General features: G+C 36.8%; 1 protein-coding gene across 6 annotated transcripts in view; it reads right to left on the bottom strand.

Annotated features, from left to right (window-relative positions):
• The window catches only part of rims1b (regulating synaptic membrane exocytosis 1b), a 95585-nt gene that overhangs the window by 39698 nt on the left and 38561 nt on the right, over window positions 1-17326 (bottom strand). For all 6 annotated transcript variants that reach the window (XM_073842219.1, XM_073842223.1, XM_073842220.1 and 3 more), the window contains 10 exons: window positions 14016-14890; window positions 7080-7120; window positions 6791-6901; window positions 4661-4760; window positions 4326-4449; window positions 3813-3859; window positions 2631-2749; window positions 2340-2470; window positions 1449-1620; window positions 418-571 (listed from right to left, as the gene is read on the bottom strand). In XM_073842219.1, coding sequence (XP_073698320.1) covers window positions 418-571; window positions 1449-1620; window positions 2340-2470; window positions 2631-2749; window positions 3813-3859; window positions 4326-4449; window positions 4661-4760; window positions 6791-6901; window positions 7080-7120; window positions 14016-14890 — 1874 coding nt within the window. The remainder of the gene's footprint in view (window positions 1-417; window positions 572-1448; window positions 1621-2339; window positions 2471-2630; window positions 2750-3812; window positions 3860-4325; window positions 4450-4660; window positions 4761-6790; window positions 6902-7079; window positions 7121-14015; window positions 14891-17326) is intronic.

The raw sequence follows: 17326 nt of genomic DNA, 5'->3' as shown, positions 1-17326 counted from the left end.
ATGGATGCACTTTATTGGACTTTTATTGGTTTTGGACTGATGAAGAGAAACACCCACCCATGCCATTATAAAACTTAAAGTGCTAGGATATTTTTTATTTATTCGTTTGAAAGAAGGAAGTCTTATACACCTAGGATGCCTGGAGGGTGAGTAAATAATGGGCTAAATTTTATTTTTGGGTGAACTAACCCTTTAATATTAATTTGTATCTTAGGTGATCGTCTAAAACATGCTAAAACAGGTAATTGTGACTATAATGATTTATCTAAACCCAAATTTACTTAACAAAAATATGAAAAGAAAAAAAAAGCAGTGCAAACTGTTACCTTCATTTCTTTTTATGAACACCTCGCTTTTTACAGTGACACACACACACACACACACACTACTGCCACACATACACCAGCTTATACTTACTTTGCAGTTTTTTACTAGGACTGTCTCCGTGAACATGTCTGCGAGGGAGGCAGGGGGACGGCTGGGGCAATGGTAGGGACGACACATCATGGGTCTGCAATTTGTACCAATGTGGCTGGTCATCCAATAGAGCTGTTTCCAGCTCAATCAGAATCTGGGCAAAAAGAAAGCCAGAAAATTGGAGTTGAACCATGAGAGAATAACTGTTTGGAGGCCAAAAGGACCCAAAGGACCACCAGATACACATTACACCTCAGAAACAACATTGTCTGCTTCTAAGCAACTGCGTACCAGGGGCATGTACTGTATAAATCAGTGTTTCTCAACTCCAGTCCTCGGGACCCACTGCTCTGCACATTTTGTATGTCTTCCTCATTTAAGGCACCTGATTTTGATCATCAGCTCATTAGTAGAAAGATTCATGAACTGAACTGAGTGTGTCAGACTCAGAAACATACAAAATGTGCAGAGCAGTGGGTCCCGAGGACTGGAGTTGAGAAACACTGGTATAAATTAGCACAAACAAAAGGGACATCAAAGAGCATATTACTATGGTCCTACTGATTGGGATCCACCATAAAAAAATAAAAAAAATAAAATAAACTTCAGGTGCTTTGAAAAATTATTTTTATGCATGTCGGTGGAGTCAAGAAAACGGAACACAAGAACATGTTTTGAACCTAGGTACAAACACATAGATATACAGGGATTTAAAGGGACAGTTCACCCAAAAATGAAAATTACCCTTCATTAATTACCCTCATGTTGTTCCAAACCCATAAGACCTTCATTCATCTTGGGAACACAAATGAATGTATTTTTGATGAAACCTGAGAGCTTTCTGACCCTGTATAGACAACAATGCAACTACCACTTTCAAGGACCAGAAAGGAAGTAGGGACATAAAATAGCCCATGTGACATTAGTGGTTAAATGGTAATTTTATTAAGGGTCAGAAAGCTCTCAGGTATGAAACGACATGAGGGTGAGTAATTAATGACAGAATTAACTATCCCTTTAAGTGCACTCACCTCTCCCAGAAATTCACTCTCTTCCTCCTGGACTCTGGGTTGGTCCCAAACAGTGATCTCCAGCATCCGCTCTCTGAAGTCTCTGCGGTGGACGTGAGAATACAGGAATGTCTGGTTCCACTTTGGCTCTGCAATCTTCTTCACCGTTTTCGTCCGTCTCTTGCTCTTGTCACTAGAGGAATGTAGTGTAATTATAAAAGTATGTACAGTCTGAAAATATTGCAAACTTCTTCCAAAAATCAGCACAAAATGCAACAAAAAGTCTGCAGATTCCATTTCCACCTGCTTATTATTCAATCTTTTGACACGGAATTCATTTTAGAAACTCAGCAATACCCAAAATGGAAAATGCAAGTCAGATCTTAAAGTAGAGAGCTAATGCATGGACAAATATTTATTTAAATAAATAAAGAAAAACAAATATTTGAGGCCACCAATCTATACTACCATTCAAAAGTTGTTCCATGAAGATATTTTGTAAATTTCCCACCATAAATACATCAAATTGTAATTTTTGATTCGTAATATGCATTGCTAAGAACTTCATTTGGACAACTTTAAAGATGATTTTCTCAGAATTTAGATATTTTTGCACCCTCAGATTCCAGTTATGGGTTGTATCTTGGCCAAATATATGAGGAGCGTATTTATTCAGCATCCAGGTGATATATAAATCCCAATAAAAAAGACACTTATGGCTGGTTTTGTGGTTCAGGGTCACATATTGTGAAGTATTATTACTATTATAACTATCAGCAGCCATTACTCTAGTCGTCAGTATCACATGATCATTCATAAATCATTCTAATGCTGATCTGATGCTCAAAAACATTTATTATCAATGTTGAAAACAGCTGATTGTAAATTTGAACACATTTAAGAAAAATGTACCTTCTATCAGGAAGAAAATACATTTTGACGTAGGGATTTCTGGGTCGTCCGTCTGGTCGAGGGGGCAGTTCTCGTGCTTGTAGGACATTGACAATAAGCTGATGGCCCACTTTATCGTACCATAATTTCACCTTGGTAAAAAGAAATAACACAAGTGTTGGCAATACATTATTTAAACCTCAGCTAGCAGATAAAATATGTCAACCCTGTCACCATACCACATTCCATTTCAGGTGAGAAAACACGTCTAAATATGTTCTCTGCAAAGTTTTTTTCCCTCTTCATGCTTACCGACAGCTGGCCTGGCAGTACCAGAGGGATGTCTCTCAACATCCCAGGACTAGTCGGTGACATTACAGAGATGGATGGACGATCCATCTTTTGGGATTCATCTATAGAACTCGAACCAGCTGTAAGTTCAAAGAGTTGATATGTTAAGTGTGCAGCTGTGCAGATATATAGCACACTTACTGGTGAAATGTAGTTTGTGTTTGTCATGTTCATATTCATTCATTTTAATTTGTTTTCCTTCAGTATTACCAAAATAGTTCACCGAAAACTAAAAATAACCCCATGATTTACACACCCTCAAGCAATCCTGGTTGTATATGACTTTCGTCTTTCAGACAAATACAATCTGAGTTATAATAAAAAAAAATCCTGGCTCGTCCAAGCTTTATAATGGCAATGAATGGGTGTTGAGATTTGGAAGTGTAATAAAGTGTATTCATCCATTCATCATAAAAAGTACTCCATGCAGATCCATTTGGTTAATAAAGGCATTCTCAATGTGTTTGTGTAATAAAAATGTTCATATTTAAAACTTTATAAACTGTAAACTTCAGCTTCTGCTAACTTTTGTACATGCATTTACAGTTTACAGAGTTTTAAATATGGATATTTTTCATACACAAATGCATTGAATCACTTTAGAAGGCCTTTATTAACCCCCCGGAGTCGTGTGGAGCACTTTTTATGATGGATGGATGGAATTTAAAATCTCAACACCCATTTACTCTCATTATAAAGCTTGGAAGAGCCAGCACATTTTTTAATATAACTTATATTCGTCTTGAAGAGGAAAGTAATATATACCTAGGATTTCTTAAGTAAATCATGGGTAATTTTCATTTTTGGGTGAACTATACCTTTAAGAAATATTACAATGAGTACACTATTTGAATAAAACATTTTGTGAATTATTATTGCATTATTATTCATTGTCAGGGTGTTAACAAAATTGTCCATTTGTTAAACTGCCCTTGTGTCAAACAGTGGAGGACAATAGTGACTCTTGTTTAAATTCATTTTAACCACATGGAGAAAAAACAGCTTGGACATTCTATTAAATATCTCCTTTTGTTCTCAATGTAAGAGGCAAATAGGTTTAAAATGACAAAAGTGTGTGTAAATGATGACAGAATTTTTATATTTTGGTGAATTATCTTTTTAAACTGAAGTCACAAAACCTACTTGATTCTAGAGGAGGATGTGATGTCCCTGGAAGTCTTGGTGTATCTCTGCAGGAAACAGAAAATTGAAACACAGGAGAAAAGAATGTCAGTTGACAGATCATTAGCTTCTCTCTCAGTCAGTTTTTCCACACACATACACACTAACTTGACTGCACATTCCCTCTTGAGACGTCAAGGCAAAACTGTCCAGACACAGGAAAGAATAGGGAACCGAAGGGCCGCTCTAATGCAATGGCTGTACAGTTTTAGCGGTTAGAGGAGGGTCTGGAGCATGTAGGGTGACAATGGAGACACTGGGATGAAGAACACTCTCAGATACTACTTTACTTACTGATATGCTCTATAGACCTTTTTCAAGAAGTTTTTGGACAGAATTCGCTGAATACATCTTTAACATGCAACAGGAAGAAAAATCACTGAAGTCATACATATATCCAAAGGATTGTTTTCATTATTTCATTGTATATATTTCCAAACTAGCTGCTAGTTTTTCATGGTTTGTTTAGCTTACCCAATTGGTCTGGAAACAACTATTTCCACTTGAGGTGCTGACTGGGACTCCAGAATAATATTGTACACTTCCTTTTTAGTTGCTCCAGGCAACGCCTTTCCATTCCACTGCAACACCTCATCGCCTGAAAGCAAAAAAAGAAACCATTTAGCACTTGGCGGTGTCCTGCATATGCAGACTGACTGAATAATGAGCTGTGAAAAATTACACGTAGATATGCAACCAAAAATATCAGCGGAGATCTAGCAGAAGACATCCATAAAGCTAAGGTCAAAATACAATTTTAAAACACTGCAATTTTCATACAAAATTAGCCAGTCAGAATTAATTATTACCTGCTCGTAAATGGCCTACAATGTCAGCCAAACTTCCTTTCTTTACTTTGGTGATAAAGGCCCCCAGTCTCCCTGACTCTGTCATTTTCCCACCAACCACCTGGACAGGACAAACGAGTCAAGTCAAGTAAAGTCATCTCTATATTTATAGCATTTTATACTTAAAGCAGCTTTACAGTATTAAACAGGAAAGTCACAGAATCAATGTCACAAATCTAAAATTCTCCCATAAAGCAGCTCTAACAAGACAAAAGTGGCATTATTGAGTTCAGTTTTGATTCAGATCAGTTCAATAACTGTGTAAAGTTAATTCATTATGAAACTAGATCAATTCAGTGCTAAGAAGCTCTACTGAGAACAGCAGTGTTGTTATTCAGCTCGAGACAGTTCAAGTTTTGTTCTCATCGGATAGCGCCAGTGCCATCACATCTTTTAATATCTTGAAGTCTATTAAAGGGTTACTTCACCCCAAAATGAAAATTTTGTCATTAATCACTTAACCCCATGTCATTCCAAACCCGTAAAAGCTTTGTTCATCTTCGGAATTAAGATATTTTTGATGCATTCTGACAGCACCATCAATGTCCATGTGACATCAGGAGTTCAACCGTCATTTTACGAAGCTACGAGAATGTTTTATGGTTTTAGTTTTAGTAACTATAATAACCCTTGTCATGATTACCAGTATAGGCCTATATCAGAGCAAAGAACAAGAACAAATAATGACAAGAAAAAAATGCAAAGCTCAAATTCGTATCTAACAGACCTTTCAAGGTGCAGTCACATTTAGTGCTGCTCTGTGAAATTTTCCAAGCAAAATCCAGTCATTTTAATGGAAATCAGTGCAATGAAGAACTTTACCTGACGGACTTCTGGTGGCGAAGAAATTTTCTTATGCAAATTTTGCTTTGTTTGCTTTGAGTTTAAGTTTTTGGAACTTTGACACAAATTTGAATCACAAAACGAAAGCAACCCTCGGTCACACTTTATTTTAAGGTCCAATTCTCACCATTAATAAACAATTCATGAACTACAGCTTTTGCCTCAATAAACTCATAATTTGCTGCTTATTAATGCTTAATAAGGTAGTTACAGTGAGTTTAGATATTAGGTAGGATTAGGGATCTAGAATGTGGTCATTCAGAATATGTGCTTTATAAGTACTAATAAACAGCCAATATGATAATAATAGGCATGCTAATAAGCAACTAGTTAATAGTGAGTATTGGCCCTTAAACCAAAGTGATACCCAAGCCTCTTGTTTCAGCAGTGATCTCTGTGTAAGCAGAGATTCATAACTAAGCAATAAACTAAAGCAAATAAAAACTGAAGCTCCACAATGAACAAGGTGCTCATTCTGGCAGTGTCTACTCTAGTTCTATCATGACAACTCTCAGAAGATTGTAGCATGGGAATGGATATGACAACGTTAATGTATTTGGTCTTGGCAGAATAGATCTGCTACGCTGCTGAATAGCTACTGCTGTTGATTATTGCTATTGATGTAGATTATTGCTGTTGCTGCAAAGCAAGTACAGGAACTTGCTACTGCCGATACAGTGCTGTGAGTATTTAAGACACGCTGCTGCTGAACAAATAGCATATATAATAACCTTTAGCAGATCTGTACAGGTGGAGCTGGGGAAGTTGAGGGTTTAAAAAAAAAACTCTGAAAGCGCATTGTGAACTGATCTAGTGAATGCTAACTATCCATTTAAATGCAACAGCAAGCCATTGGCTGTGTATGCAATATGAACCAATCAACTTGCACCAAGTAAGTTAACACTGTGAATATCATCAATTTGCGTTAATAACCCATCAACCTGCACCATCAAGAGTTTCATGACAGAACTTGGCATTTTTTGCATGATACAACACTTCAAATATTTTTCAAAAAAGCTGTATGGAAAGCTAGTTTGTTTGCTGTCAGCATAGCTCTGGATGTTTATTTCATTATCACTATTCCCGTATTATTAACTGCATTTTGTCACATCTGGTCCTGCTTTCTTTCACTGTGAAATGTCAATACAGTAAATGGGACCAAATCTTTAGTGTAGTAGTACATCCCTTCAAGTGCAAAGTCAGACAAAGATGTGATTAGCTAGTGTAAACTGCCATTGGCAAGCTCACCTTCAGACCCAGTAGGGAACCGGCTTCCCGTGGCATGGTGGAGCGCTTACTTAGAGTGATGCGGCCAATCAAATGATCTCCCTCTTTGGATGGCTGCCAGCTTACTGGATGCTGCGAGGAACCGAACAATGGCTTTTCAGTCCCATTAATGCTGAACACACATGCTGACATGACATGTATATGTGAACATGCAATTTAGTGAGTTCAGCTACAGAAACAACTGATGTTTCTGCTATTAAATATTGCCACTACATAACTGCAATATATGAAATACAACAAAAATACTTACATGCCACACAGCTGGGTCCAGAGGATGACAGTCCCAGTCACCTGCATAATAGAAATTGACATTATGAACACAATAATTCATCCAAAATAGAGTTAAAGCCTAATGAGAGGAGGACTGTTTTAAAGGGTTTTAAAACTGTGTGTTTTATTAATCTCACTTTGTCTGTCAATCATTTTGGCCATTGTCATACTGAATAAATGCTTTTACAGCATTAAGAAAAATGAACTTTGTTAAACATTTAATCATATGCGTAATTTTGACAGGCCTAATCAATACATGTGTATGTTTAATCAGGCTCAGAGTTTGACATTTACCTTACAGGAAAAGGGAATTCTATCACTTTATAAACTTTATATAATGATAGCCTCATACTAGCAAATTTACACTTGAGAAGAAAACTATAAATGTTATAAATTAATGGAGAGTTCGTTTAACTTAACGGGAGCATATCACAGAATATCTTTGCCTTCAGCAACAAAGGTGTGAGATGTTTAAAGGGCCAAACCCCAAACAAGATAATATATAGCCTAGTATAACATTTTACAGTCTCATTTGATCATCTTGATTGCATTCATAAAACTGTCTTACGACTCTAATGTATAGTGCCCAGGAAGACCCTCTGCTCATACTGAATGCAGCGTGAGCTATTCCCTTGGCAATCACTGGCATTATAAGCTTCCATCCAGTATTTGCTTGTCCTAGTTATCAGGAATGAAGTCACATTAGCTCTCTATCTTCCATTGCAATCCCAACTGTCAATGGCAACGACAGCGCTACACACCAAAAAAATGTGATGTAAAAATGGTAACACTTCTATAAAGTATATGGGTTATATCATGTAGAAACACCTCCCTGAAGTAACAATGCAGGTTATCACTCTTCTGTATATATTAGCCTACAAAGGCAAAACATTACTTTTTAAGGCTATGTGAATAACATATTATGAGCAGTGATGGGAATAACGGCGCTATAAATAAACGGCGTTACGGCGATACTTTTTTCAGTAACGAGTAATCAAACGAATTACTGTTTCCCCCGTTACAACGCCGTTACAGTTACTGACAATAAAATGCGCATTACTCTAACTGAGAACACTGAAGCGGTTTTCATGCAAGCAGCGTCTCTCTCAGCCATAGGACCTCTCTTTCTCTGGGGTGTGTGTGTTTGTGTGTGTTGGGGCCAGGGCGGGACACATAACCAGTGACGATGATTGAAGAGATTGATAAACGTGGTGTAGCTGAGAACGCGATAATTGGCTTAGATTGAGTACATTTCCATTGTTTGCCAATCAGAGGCAGAGTAGTGCGGGTGTTCACACATAAGCACACGCACAATAAGTCGCACACACCAACATCCAGGAGTCACAATGATGGCAAGTCCAACAAGTTCAAAGGTAGCTTTCGCAAACTGGAAATATAAGCAGGGTGCGATTTGCCGGGGATATGGGGCGGAGGGGTTCCCCCCCCCCCTCTGGTCTATGCATCCCTGCCTCTGATTAATTATTTTCATCCACGATGGGGATAAAACGTCCCGCGAAGGCACTCCTATGTCCCGATCTAAATCAAATTATTTGTGATATGCTCTTTAAAGTCGTCTGAATCAAATGATTCGCCATACGCGCTTTGAAGTTGAACATTCTGAATCAAATGATTCGCTATCCGATTGGAGCTCTTTGAAACCGTGAATCTTTTTGCGGCGCAGTGTTTTACTGATTCTGAGTTTCCAAAAAGCTCCGTTGATACTTTGCTCACCTTCTCTATAAAATGTATTCGTTGTTTGAAAATAAATCATTACTAGACCTAACTTATGACGTTTTTATTAAATTGTGATCACATAGAGCTTCCGTCGTATTAAAAACATTTCATGACCTGACACTCATTATCTGGTTCTTGCCTAAAAAGACGGGTAATTTTATATTATGCGCGTTGTTAACAGATTACACTAGTTTGGTCAACCTCTGCCTATGGAGAGAGAAAAAAGTTTTCAAAAGCACCCCCCCCCCCTGGTTTTTTCACAAATCGCACCCTGAGTATAAGCACTACTTTTTCCTCGCTGAGGTGACAGGCAAAAATGTTTATGTTAAGTGCAACTTATGCCCAGGAAAAAAAGAGTCTCTCTGCGTTGGTCTGTGCAATAAATATTTAAAGTTCTAAACCATCTATTGTGCTTTATTGTTCCACTATAGTAATGATAATATTTAAAATAATATGTTGAATTTGATAGTTGTCTCTTACGTTGTCCCACAAGAACATTAAACTAGTGTAGATTAGTGTACAATGTTTTATATTTATTTTATAGTTATATTAAATTCGATTTTTTTTTAAGTAACGCAATAGTAACTGCCTGGTAATTAGTTACTTTTGAAATTATGTAACTCAGTTACTAACTCAGTTACTATTTGTGAGAAGTAACTAGTAACTATAACTAATTACTTTTTTAAAGGTACGTGCCCAACACTGATTATGAGTTAGGGTTGCATGATAATGATTAAACTACCCAATTTTCTAAATCATATTTATCATATACATTAACACACAATCTACCAGGGGAGATTCCTCCAACAAGGCAAGGAAGGCACTGCCTCCTTAAAATATTGGATGAGGAAAAAAAAACTGCAATATTACAAAATATAACAATAAAAAGTGTATAAATCAGACGTTTTCTAAAGAAAGACTGTTCAACAGTGACACCAGCAGGTAAAGTTACAGCGGGGGGCCGCATCTCTGAGCCAATTGAGTTTTTACACAACTCCTAAAACATGCAATGAGTTTGGTGGGGGGGTAACTGAGGGGTGTTACGATTGCAATTTCTTCCTTTACTGTTACCACTCTCCCCGGACTCCATTTCCCATAGCCCTCTGCCTAGGAACTCATTATCTGACTCCAGCTCAAGTTTTCTATCAGGAGGACTATAAATGTTGCACTAACACTCACACACACTGCTGATTATTGTTAGCCTGTAATGTTTTCTTGTACCTGTGTTTACCCATCTTGCCTTGCCTTGGTGTTTTTGATCTTGGACTATTTACCTGGTTTCTGAGTGTTTTGCTGCCTGCCTTGACCTTTGCCTGTTTGTTGGATTACTCTGTTGGATTGCCTTGGATTTAACTGTTTGCTGGTACTGGACCCTGCCTGTCTGTCTATGTTTTTCATTAAACCCGCATTTGGAACCACAACTCAGTTGTCACTCCTCCCTTACATTACAAGAGGAGGCAATGCCTCTATCATGATATGATTGGATATGACTGGTTCGGCTGTGATTGGTTCATGCGATAAATCCCACCTCTTGTGTTCATGTGTGCTCTGCGTTCACGAATCAGTCTAATTGAACAATATAATGCCGTTAATGGGAAGGCTAATTTAAAAAGTTAGTAAACAACTCCCACACTTAGATATAACCACTTCGTTACATCAGAATAAGACTTATCTTATTAAAATATGAATTATCTGTAGACGTTTTTAGTGAGCAATCAGCTTGGTTAAAATTTAAGGTAAATCTTTGTGACTGTGACCAGCATTTACAGATCTTTGATGACTGATGATCCAAAAAAGTCAAAAATAGTTCAAAGTTAGCTATTAAAAAGAATAACTGAACATAAGTTCACAAATAAACTATATTTAAATATATGCCTCCTCATTTCAGAACACCACCTCAAGTCACTGCTCTCTACGTTATGAAAACTGACAAAACCTTAACAAACTTTAAAAAAAAGTAACACAAAATTTCTAATATTAATTTAAACAATTATTTAAAAGATGTTAATGTTTTTTTAAATATAAATCCTAATTTATACTAAATTTGCATAAATACACCTGCGCAACTACAATCACAAACAATTTGGTCAAGAATCATGTTCATTCTTGTTACCAAGGAACAATAAAGGCAATGTCAAATTAAAAAAAAAAAAAACTTTTCCGGATAAATAACCATCAGCCCAATACTGGCATCAAATCAATAAATTTAATCAAAAACTTTAGATGCTATTTTATCTCATCTCCAGTGTTAGTGTGGTTACTGTCTTTTTTTTTTTTTTTTTGGACAGTATAGGAGGAGGTGATAGAGAGAAGATGAGAAGATGGTATTGGGAAATGACCCGAGTCAGAGTCATGTTGGAACATGTTTGCTATCAGTGCCGTGGCTCCGACAGGGGACATTATGTTTGCACATGGTAGCTTCAGGGTGTTTTCTTCAACTTCAACCTAAAATAAACTCTCTTAAAACACATAAACATTTACACCACAATATCATATATATCAAATCTCAAATTGTGTACTGTTTAATAACATTCTGTGGTGAAAACGACTTCTTTGTCAAACTTCTTTGTCAAGCTTTTCTGGATCTTATATGCACAAAAATAAATAATATTTTCCCAATTTTTACATAGTTTGACAAATTTAGAGCTTGATTAAATACAAACATATCATGTCAGGGACTTTTAAAACCCTGTGGTCTGCAGCTGAGAGTAACGGGAAGAGCCAAAGCACAATCGCGCTCATAGCTGGAATGAGTTACCCAAGGATGAATATGAAAAAGTCCCCGAATGGAACATGCTGCATCCCAGGACTGACGAAAGCCAGTCAGTCACTCACTCAGTGGTTTTATGTGAGCGAGCTGCTGACCTAATTCCCAAATCTGGTGCCCTAAAAATGTTCCAAATAAACAAATGGAGCTTCACTGCATGAATCAGCAGAGTTTGTTTCACAGACATCAGACTCAGGACTGATCATCATGGCTGAATAGCTTTAATGACGTATGGATGATGCTAGCTGCTTTGATGTGAAAATTTATGCAGAAATGACAGTTACACATTTGGAGATTAATATATTACATCCGTGTGATTATTAAAAACTGATTATAACTGACTGGAACTGATCGAACCAGTGCAAGCGTTTATGCACACACTCACATATACATTCACATCCACCCTAGCTGAGCATGCATTTCACACTAAATGCAAAACAGAGCTGTATAAGGGGATGTTAATTATTTGCATTCATCGAAGCCGAACAAGTGAAAGTTGCTCTTTTATGATTAAATCCATAAAGTGTGGGGGAGCAGTTTTACTGTTGAATTATTCCTGATTTGCATTTTCTGTGTGTTTTAAAGCACTTTTGAGAAAGATTCAATTTGTTTGTGTGTGTGTGAGCAGAATAAAGAACAAGTTACATTTTTAAATGTTTTTAAAAGAAATCTCTTCAGTGCAACCAAGGCTGCATTTATTTGATCAAAAATACTGTAAAAACAGTGATACTGTGAGAGATTATTGCAATTTAAAAGAACTGTTTTCAAGTTTAATATATTTTAAAATGTAATTTATTCCTATGATGCAAAGCTAAGATTCTTTTTTAATGATTTTGAAAAAAAAAAAAACTCTTAAGCTCAACCAAGGCTGCATTTATTTGTTCAAAATACATTAAAAATAGTGCACTGTGAAAAATGAATGCAATTTAAAAGAACTGTTTTAAAATGTAATTTATTTCTGTGATGCAAAGCTAAGATTTTTTTTAAGGTTTTGGGGGAAAAGAACTCTCAACCTTAACCAAGGCTGCATTTATTTGATCAAAAATACAGTAAAAATAGAGATACTGTGAAAAAAATATTGCAGTTTAAAATAACTGTTTTCTAGTTGAATATATTTTAAAATGTAATTTATTCCTATGATGCAAAGCTAAGATTCTTTTTTAATGATTTTGAAGAAAAAACTCTTAAGCTCAACCAAGGCTGCATTTATTTAATCGAAAAAACAGTAAAAATAGAGCCACTTTGAAAAAAATATTGCAATTTAAAAGAACTGTTTTCTAGTTGAATATATATTTAAAATGTAATTTATTTCTGTGATGCAATGCTAAGATTTTTTTTAAAAGGTTTTGGGGAAAAAAACTCTTAACCTCAACTGCGGCTGCATTTATTTGATAAAAAATACAGTAAAAATAGAGACACTGTAAAAAAAAATGCAATTTAAAAGAACTGTTTTCTAGTTGAATATATTGAATGCAATATGAATGCAATTTAAAAGAACTGTTTTCTCAACCTTAACAAAGGCTGCATTTATTTGATTAAAAAACAGTACAAATAGTGATACTGTGAAAGATTATTGCAATTTAAAATAACTGTTTTCTAGTTTAATATATTTTAAAATGTAATTTATTCCTGTGATGCAAAGCTAAGATTTTTTTTTTAAAGGTTTTGGGGAAAAAAAACTCTTAACCTCAACCAAGGCTGCATTTATTTGATCAAAAATACAGTAAAAAAAGTGATACTGTAAAAAAGATTATTGCAATTTAAAGTAACTGTTTTCTAGTTTAATATATTTTAAAATGTAATTTATTCCTGTGATGCAAAGCTGAATTTTTAGCATCCATTACTCCAGTCTTTAGTGTCACATGATCCTTCTGAAATCATTCTAATTTCCTAGTTTGCTGCCCAAGAAACATTTTTTTGTTAAAATAACATATTAATGTTAAAAATTGTTGTGCTGCTTCATATTTTTGTGGAAATGGTGACATTTTTTGCAGAAATGTACAGAAAGTTCACAAGAAATAGGAATAGAAATCTTTTGAAAATAAATAGCTTTACTGTCAGTTTTGACCAATTTGATGCATTCGTGGTGAGTAAAAATATTAATTTAGCATTAAAAAAATTGTAGTATAAACGATTTATTTGGACTAATATTTAATTAATTCTACTAATTGCACTGTTCATTTGGTTTTAATATAACAATTACAACAATCATTTAAATTAACAAAGAAAAAAATACTTTCACAATCAAAGACAGTTTTTTCATTTTAGTTAAAAACACTTCACTACTTTAATACCCTTGTGTAATAAAATTTTGTCAGTGCTTATCATCAATCTGTTGGGTATGTATATAAGAGAGTTTAGTGACTTTGTGGCAATTTGACAATAAAATTAGCTACATAAACAAAGTTCACCTACCTTTTTCACTAACACTTTCGATCTCCACATCCTCACAGCTGGTGTATTCAGGCGTGGAGCCGCCCTCTTCTTCCGAGCTACTGATGGACATCTGCCTTTTGTTGAGGCCTCGTTTGGGTCTATAGGCTCTAGGTGGAGGTGGCCGTAACGACTCAGATTGGTCCGAGCTAAGAGAAGAATCCTTACGCATGATTTCTGCAGCCTTTTCCCGCTTAGCCCTGTGCAGAAAAGCTGCGGACCCAGGTTCCAGATGCCCCTTTGGGCCCCAGTCCTGTCCGTCCCTGAGGTCTGGGGGCCCAGGAGGGCCCACTTGAGGGCCACCGTGGCCCTGTTTATTGAGTGATCCTTGTCCCCCAATGCCACCCCCCACGGTCCTGTCCACAGAATAAGCGCGATGGTTTTCTAAAAGGGACTTGCGGTCTTCGTTGTTAGCCACTCGTTGCCTGCTCATGCGATTTCCAGTCGCCTCGCCTCCGTCTTGCATTAATCCAACTTCGTTGATGGCTAGGTCGCTGTGATGACGCTCCTGACGCATTTTGGACACTTTGGCATGCATGCGCATTTCCTGTTCCTCCTTCTGCGGTTTAACAGGGTAGCGGGCGAGGTTCGGGTCACTGCGGTACCGAGTCTGGTACTCCTCCTCTCGTCTTTGACGCTCTCGCTCTTCCTCTTCCTGTCTCCTTCGCCGCTCGGGATGATTGGGTTCATTATCTGGATATTCCTGTGAGTTAACTTTCTCCAGTCGTCTGCTGTCACGCTTTTCACCTGGAGCTCGGTCTTCAGAGGCTTGTGATGACAACCGGCCTGGGCCTCGCCTTCTCTCTCCACGTCCAATCACCTTTCCATTTTGCTCGTGCAGGGACACGGGTCTCTTCCTATTATTCATTAGACAGAAGTTGGAAAAACTGTGAGATACAGCGCATTTAGAATTATCCAATATCCATTTACAACTGCTACAAAGGCAGTTCCTTGTATAATAAATAGAACAACACCTGTTAACCCCTGTTTTTCAAATTGTGGGAATTTAAATGCAAAAAGGATTTAGCTGAATATGCATCTGATAGGAAGACAAGCAACAGACGTCATCTTATAAAGAGATTATAAAGCAAGAGCTGCAGCCCACATACTGCCAGTTGAAAACAGGTCAGAATGAACAGATTTTGTTGAAATGTCCAGCTTAAAATAGAACAAATTGTATGTTGACAGTAGGGATATGTAACACTGCATATTTTGAAAATTCAGTTCTGGGAACCAATGACTATTTGAGTACTTGGTCTACAATTTGGATAGCTTTTACATAACCCTGGAGCTACTTAGAACTTGGTGTTAGAACTTGGTCTAACTTAGGTGTTAGTTCACCCCAAAATGAAAATTCTGTCAATTAATACTTACCTTCATGACGTTCCAAACCTATAAGACATTTGTTCATCTGAACACAAATTAAGATATTTTTGATAAATCTAAAAGCTTTCTGACCCTGCATAGACAGCAACTACCATGTTCAAGTCTCAGAAAGGAAGTAAGGACATCATTAAAATAGTCCATGTGACATCAGTGGCTCAACTGTAATGTTATGAAGTGATGAGAATACTTTTTGTGCGCAAGAAAACAAAAATAATGATTTTATTCAGCACTTTCTTCTCTTTCTTCTCTCCGCTGCCATTCACAAGAGTACCACGGCACTCTCGCCGTGAAATCTATGTCTATAGATTTAGACAGAGAGGACGACTTGCAATTTTTTTGTCCAGCCTTGCTTATTTGAACCAGAATATAAAGATAATGAAGAAAGATGGACTTGCTACATCTTTGCGCACAAAAAGTATTCTCGTAGCTTCAAAACATTACAGTGAAACCACTGATGTCAGATTGACTTTTTTTTATCTGTCCTTACTACCTTTCTGGGCCTTGAACGTGTCAGTTGCATTGCTGTCTTTGTAGTCTCAGCCTCAGATGTCATGCCCACGGAACGTTGGCTAAATGTCTAATGCATAAGGCGCACTTAGCTGGAAACACTTCAGGAGTTTCGAAGTCGTCATCGCATTGGTTAGATTATACAGGATTTCCGGAAGACGTGTGTCACAAAAATGCCATGCCACTTAACCCCCTCACAAAAGAAGAAAGCCGTTGTATTTACAAGTTAGCATAGAATTTGTAAAATATGTCCAAGAGTTTTACACAGTCTGTTATTGTGGCGACATTTCCACACCCCTAAACATGACGCGGCTCAAACCAAAACGTGATTGGTTGTTTTACCTGTCAGTCATATGGTCTCTTGGGCGGGCCTTGGCCATTCAAAGCGGCTAAGGTTCCAAGACCTTCTTCCGTCAGTCTGAAGGTCTGGCTAAGCGAGACTACTGTCTATGCAGTCAGAAAGCTCTCAGATTTCATCGAAAAATATCTCGTTTGGAACGTTTTTTCATTTTGGGGTGAAATTTAAATGTAATTTATTTCATGTTATTTAATGTTATTTCATGATACCTAATGCCTTAAACGGTTAGTTCACCCAAAAATGAAAATTAGCCCATCATTTACTCATCCTCAAGGCATCCTAGGTGTATATGACTCCCTTCTTTCAGATGAATGTAATTGGAGTTATATTAAAAAAATGTTCCGGCTCCAGTCTTCACAATTCAGTGGGCGAGTGTTTCTCTGCATCACTCCAAAGAAAGTCCAATAAAGCACATCTATCCATAATAAAATTACCTCACACAGTTAGAATAAGGCCAGAATAAAGGCCTCCTGTAGCGAATCAGTGTGATTTGTAAGAAAAATATCCATATTTAAAACATAATAATCACTTTTCTCTAGCTTGCGTTAACAGTTGTACACAGAAGCAGCAGTGGAGAGATCAAAACAAAACAACGGTCATAAATTAGAAGTACAAAACGAGGATTTGTAAAGAAAAATGTCAGAATATAAAAGCTAAGAGGAGACTGGTTTTCCTTTGCTAAAGTCAGGAAAATGTATTGACTCATGAAGAGCAACACCCACCCATTGCATTATAAGCTTGAAGGAGTCAGAACAATTTTTATTATAACTCCGATTGTATTCGTCTAAAAGAAGGAAGTCATATACAACTAGGATGCCTTGAGGGTGGGTAAATAATTTTGAGTGAATTAACCCTTTAACTAATGTTAAGAAATTGAATCTTACTGTAAAGTGTTTCCAAAACTACACTGCACAAGACACTCAGAATATGGATACAAATCAGGGGTGACACTTTAAAAGTACAAGTAATGCTGCAGGGATGGTCATTTTACTTTGGTTTCACCCTTCAGCAATACTTAACAAATAAAAAATGATATCCTAGT

The sequence above is a fragment of the Garra rufa genome, chromosome 6, assembly GCF_049309525.1.
Source record: "Garra rufa chromosome 6, GarRuf1.0, whole genome shotgun sequence".
NCBI classification, from domain to species: domain Eukaryota; kingdom Metazoa; phylum Chordata; class Actinopteri; order Cypriniformes; family Cyprinidae; genus Garra; species Garra rufa.
The sequence above is the reverse complement of the archived record's forward strand: the minus strand, read 5'-3'. Positions and strand labels throughout refer to the sequence as shown.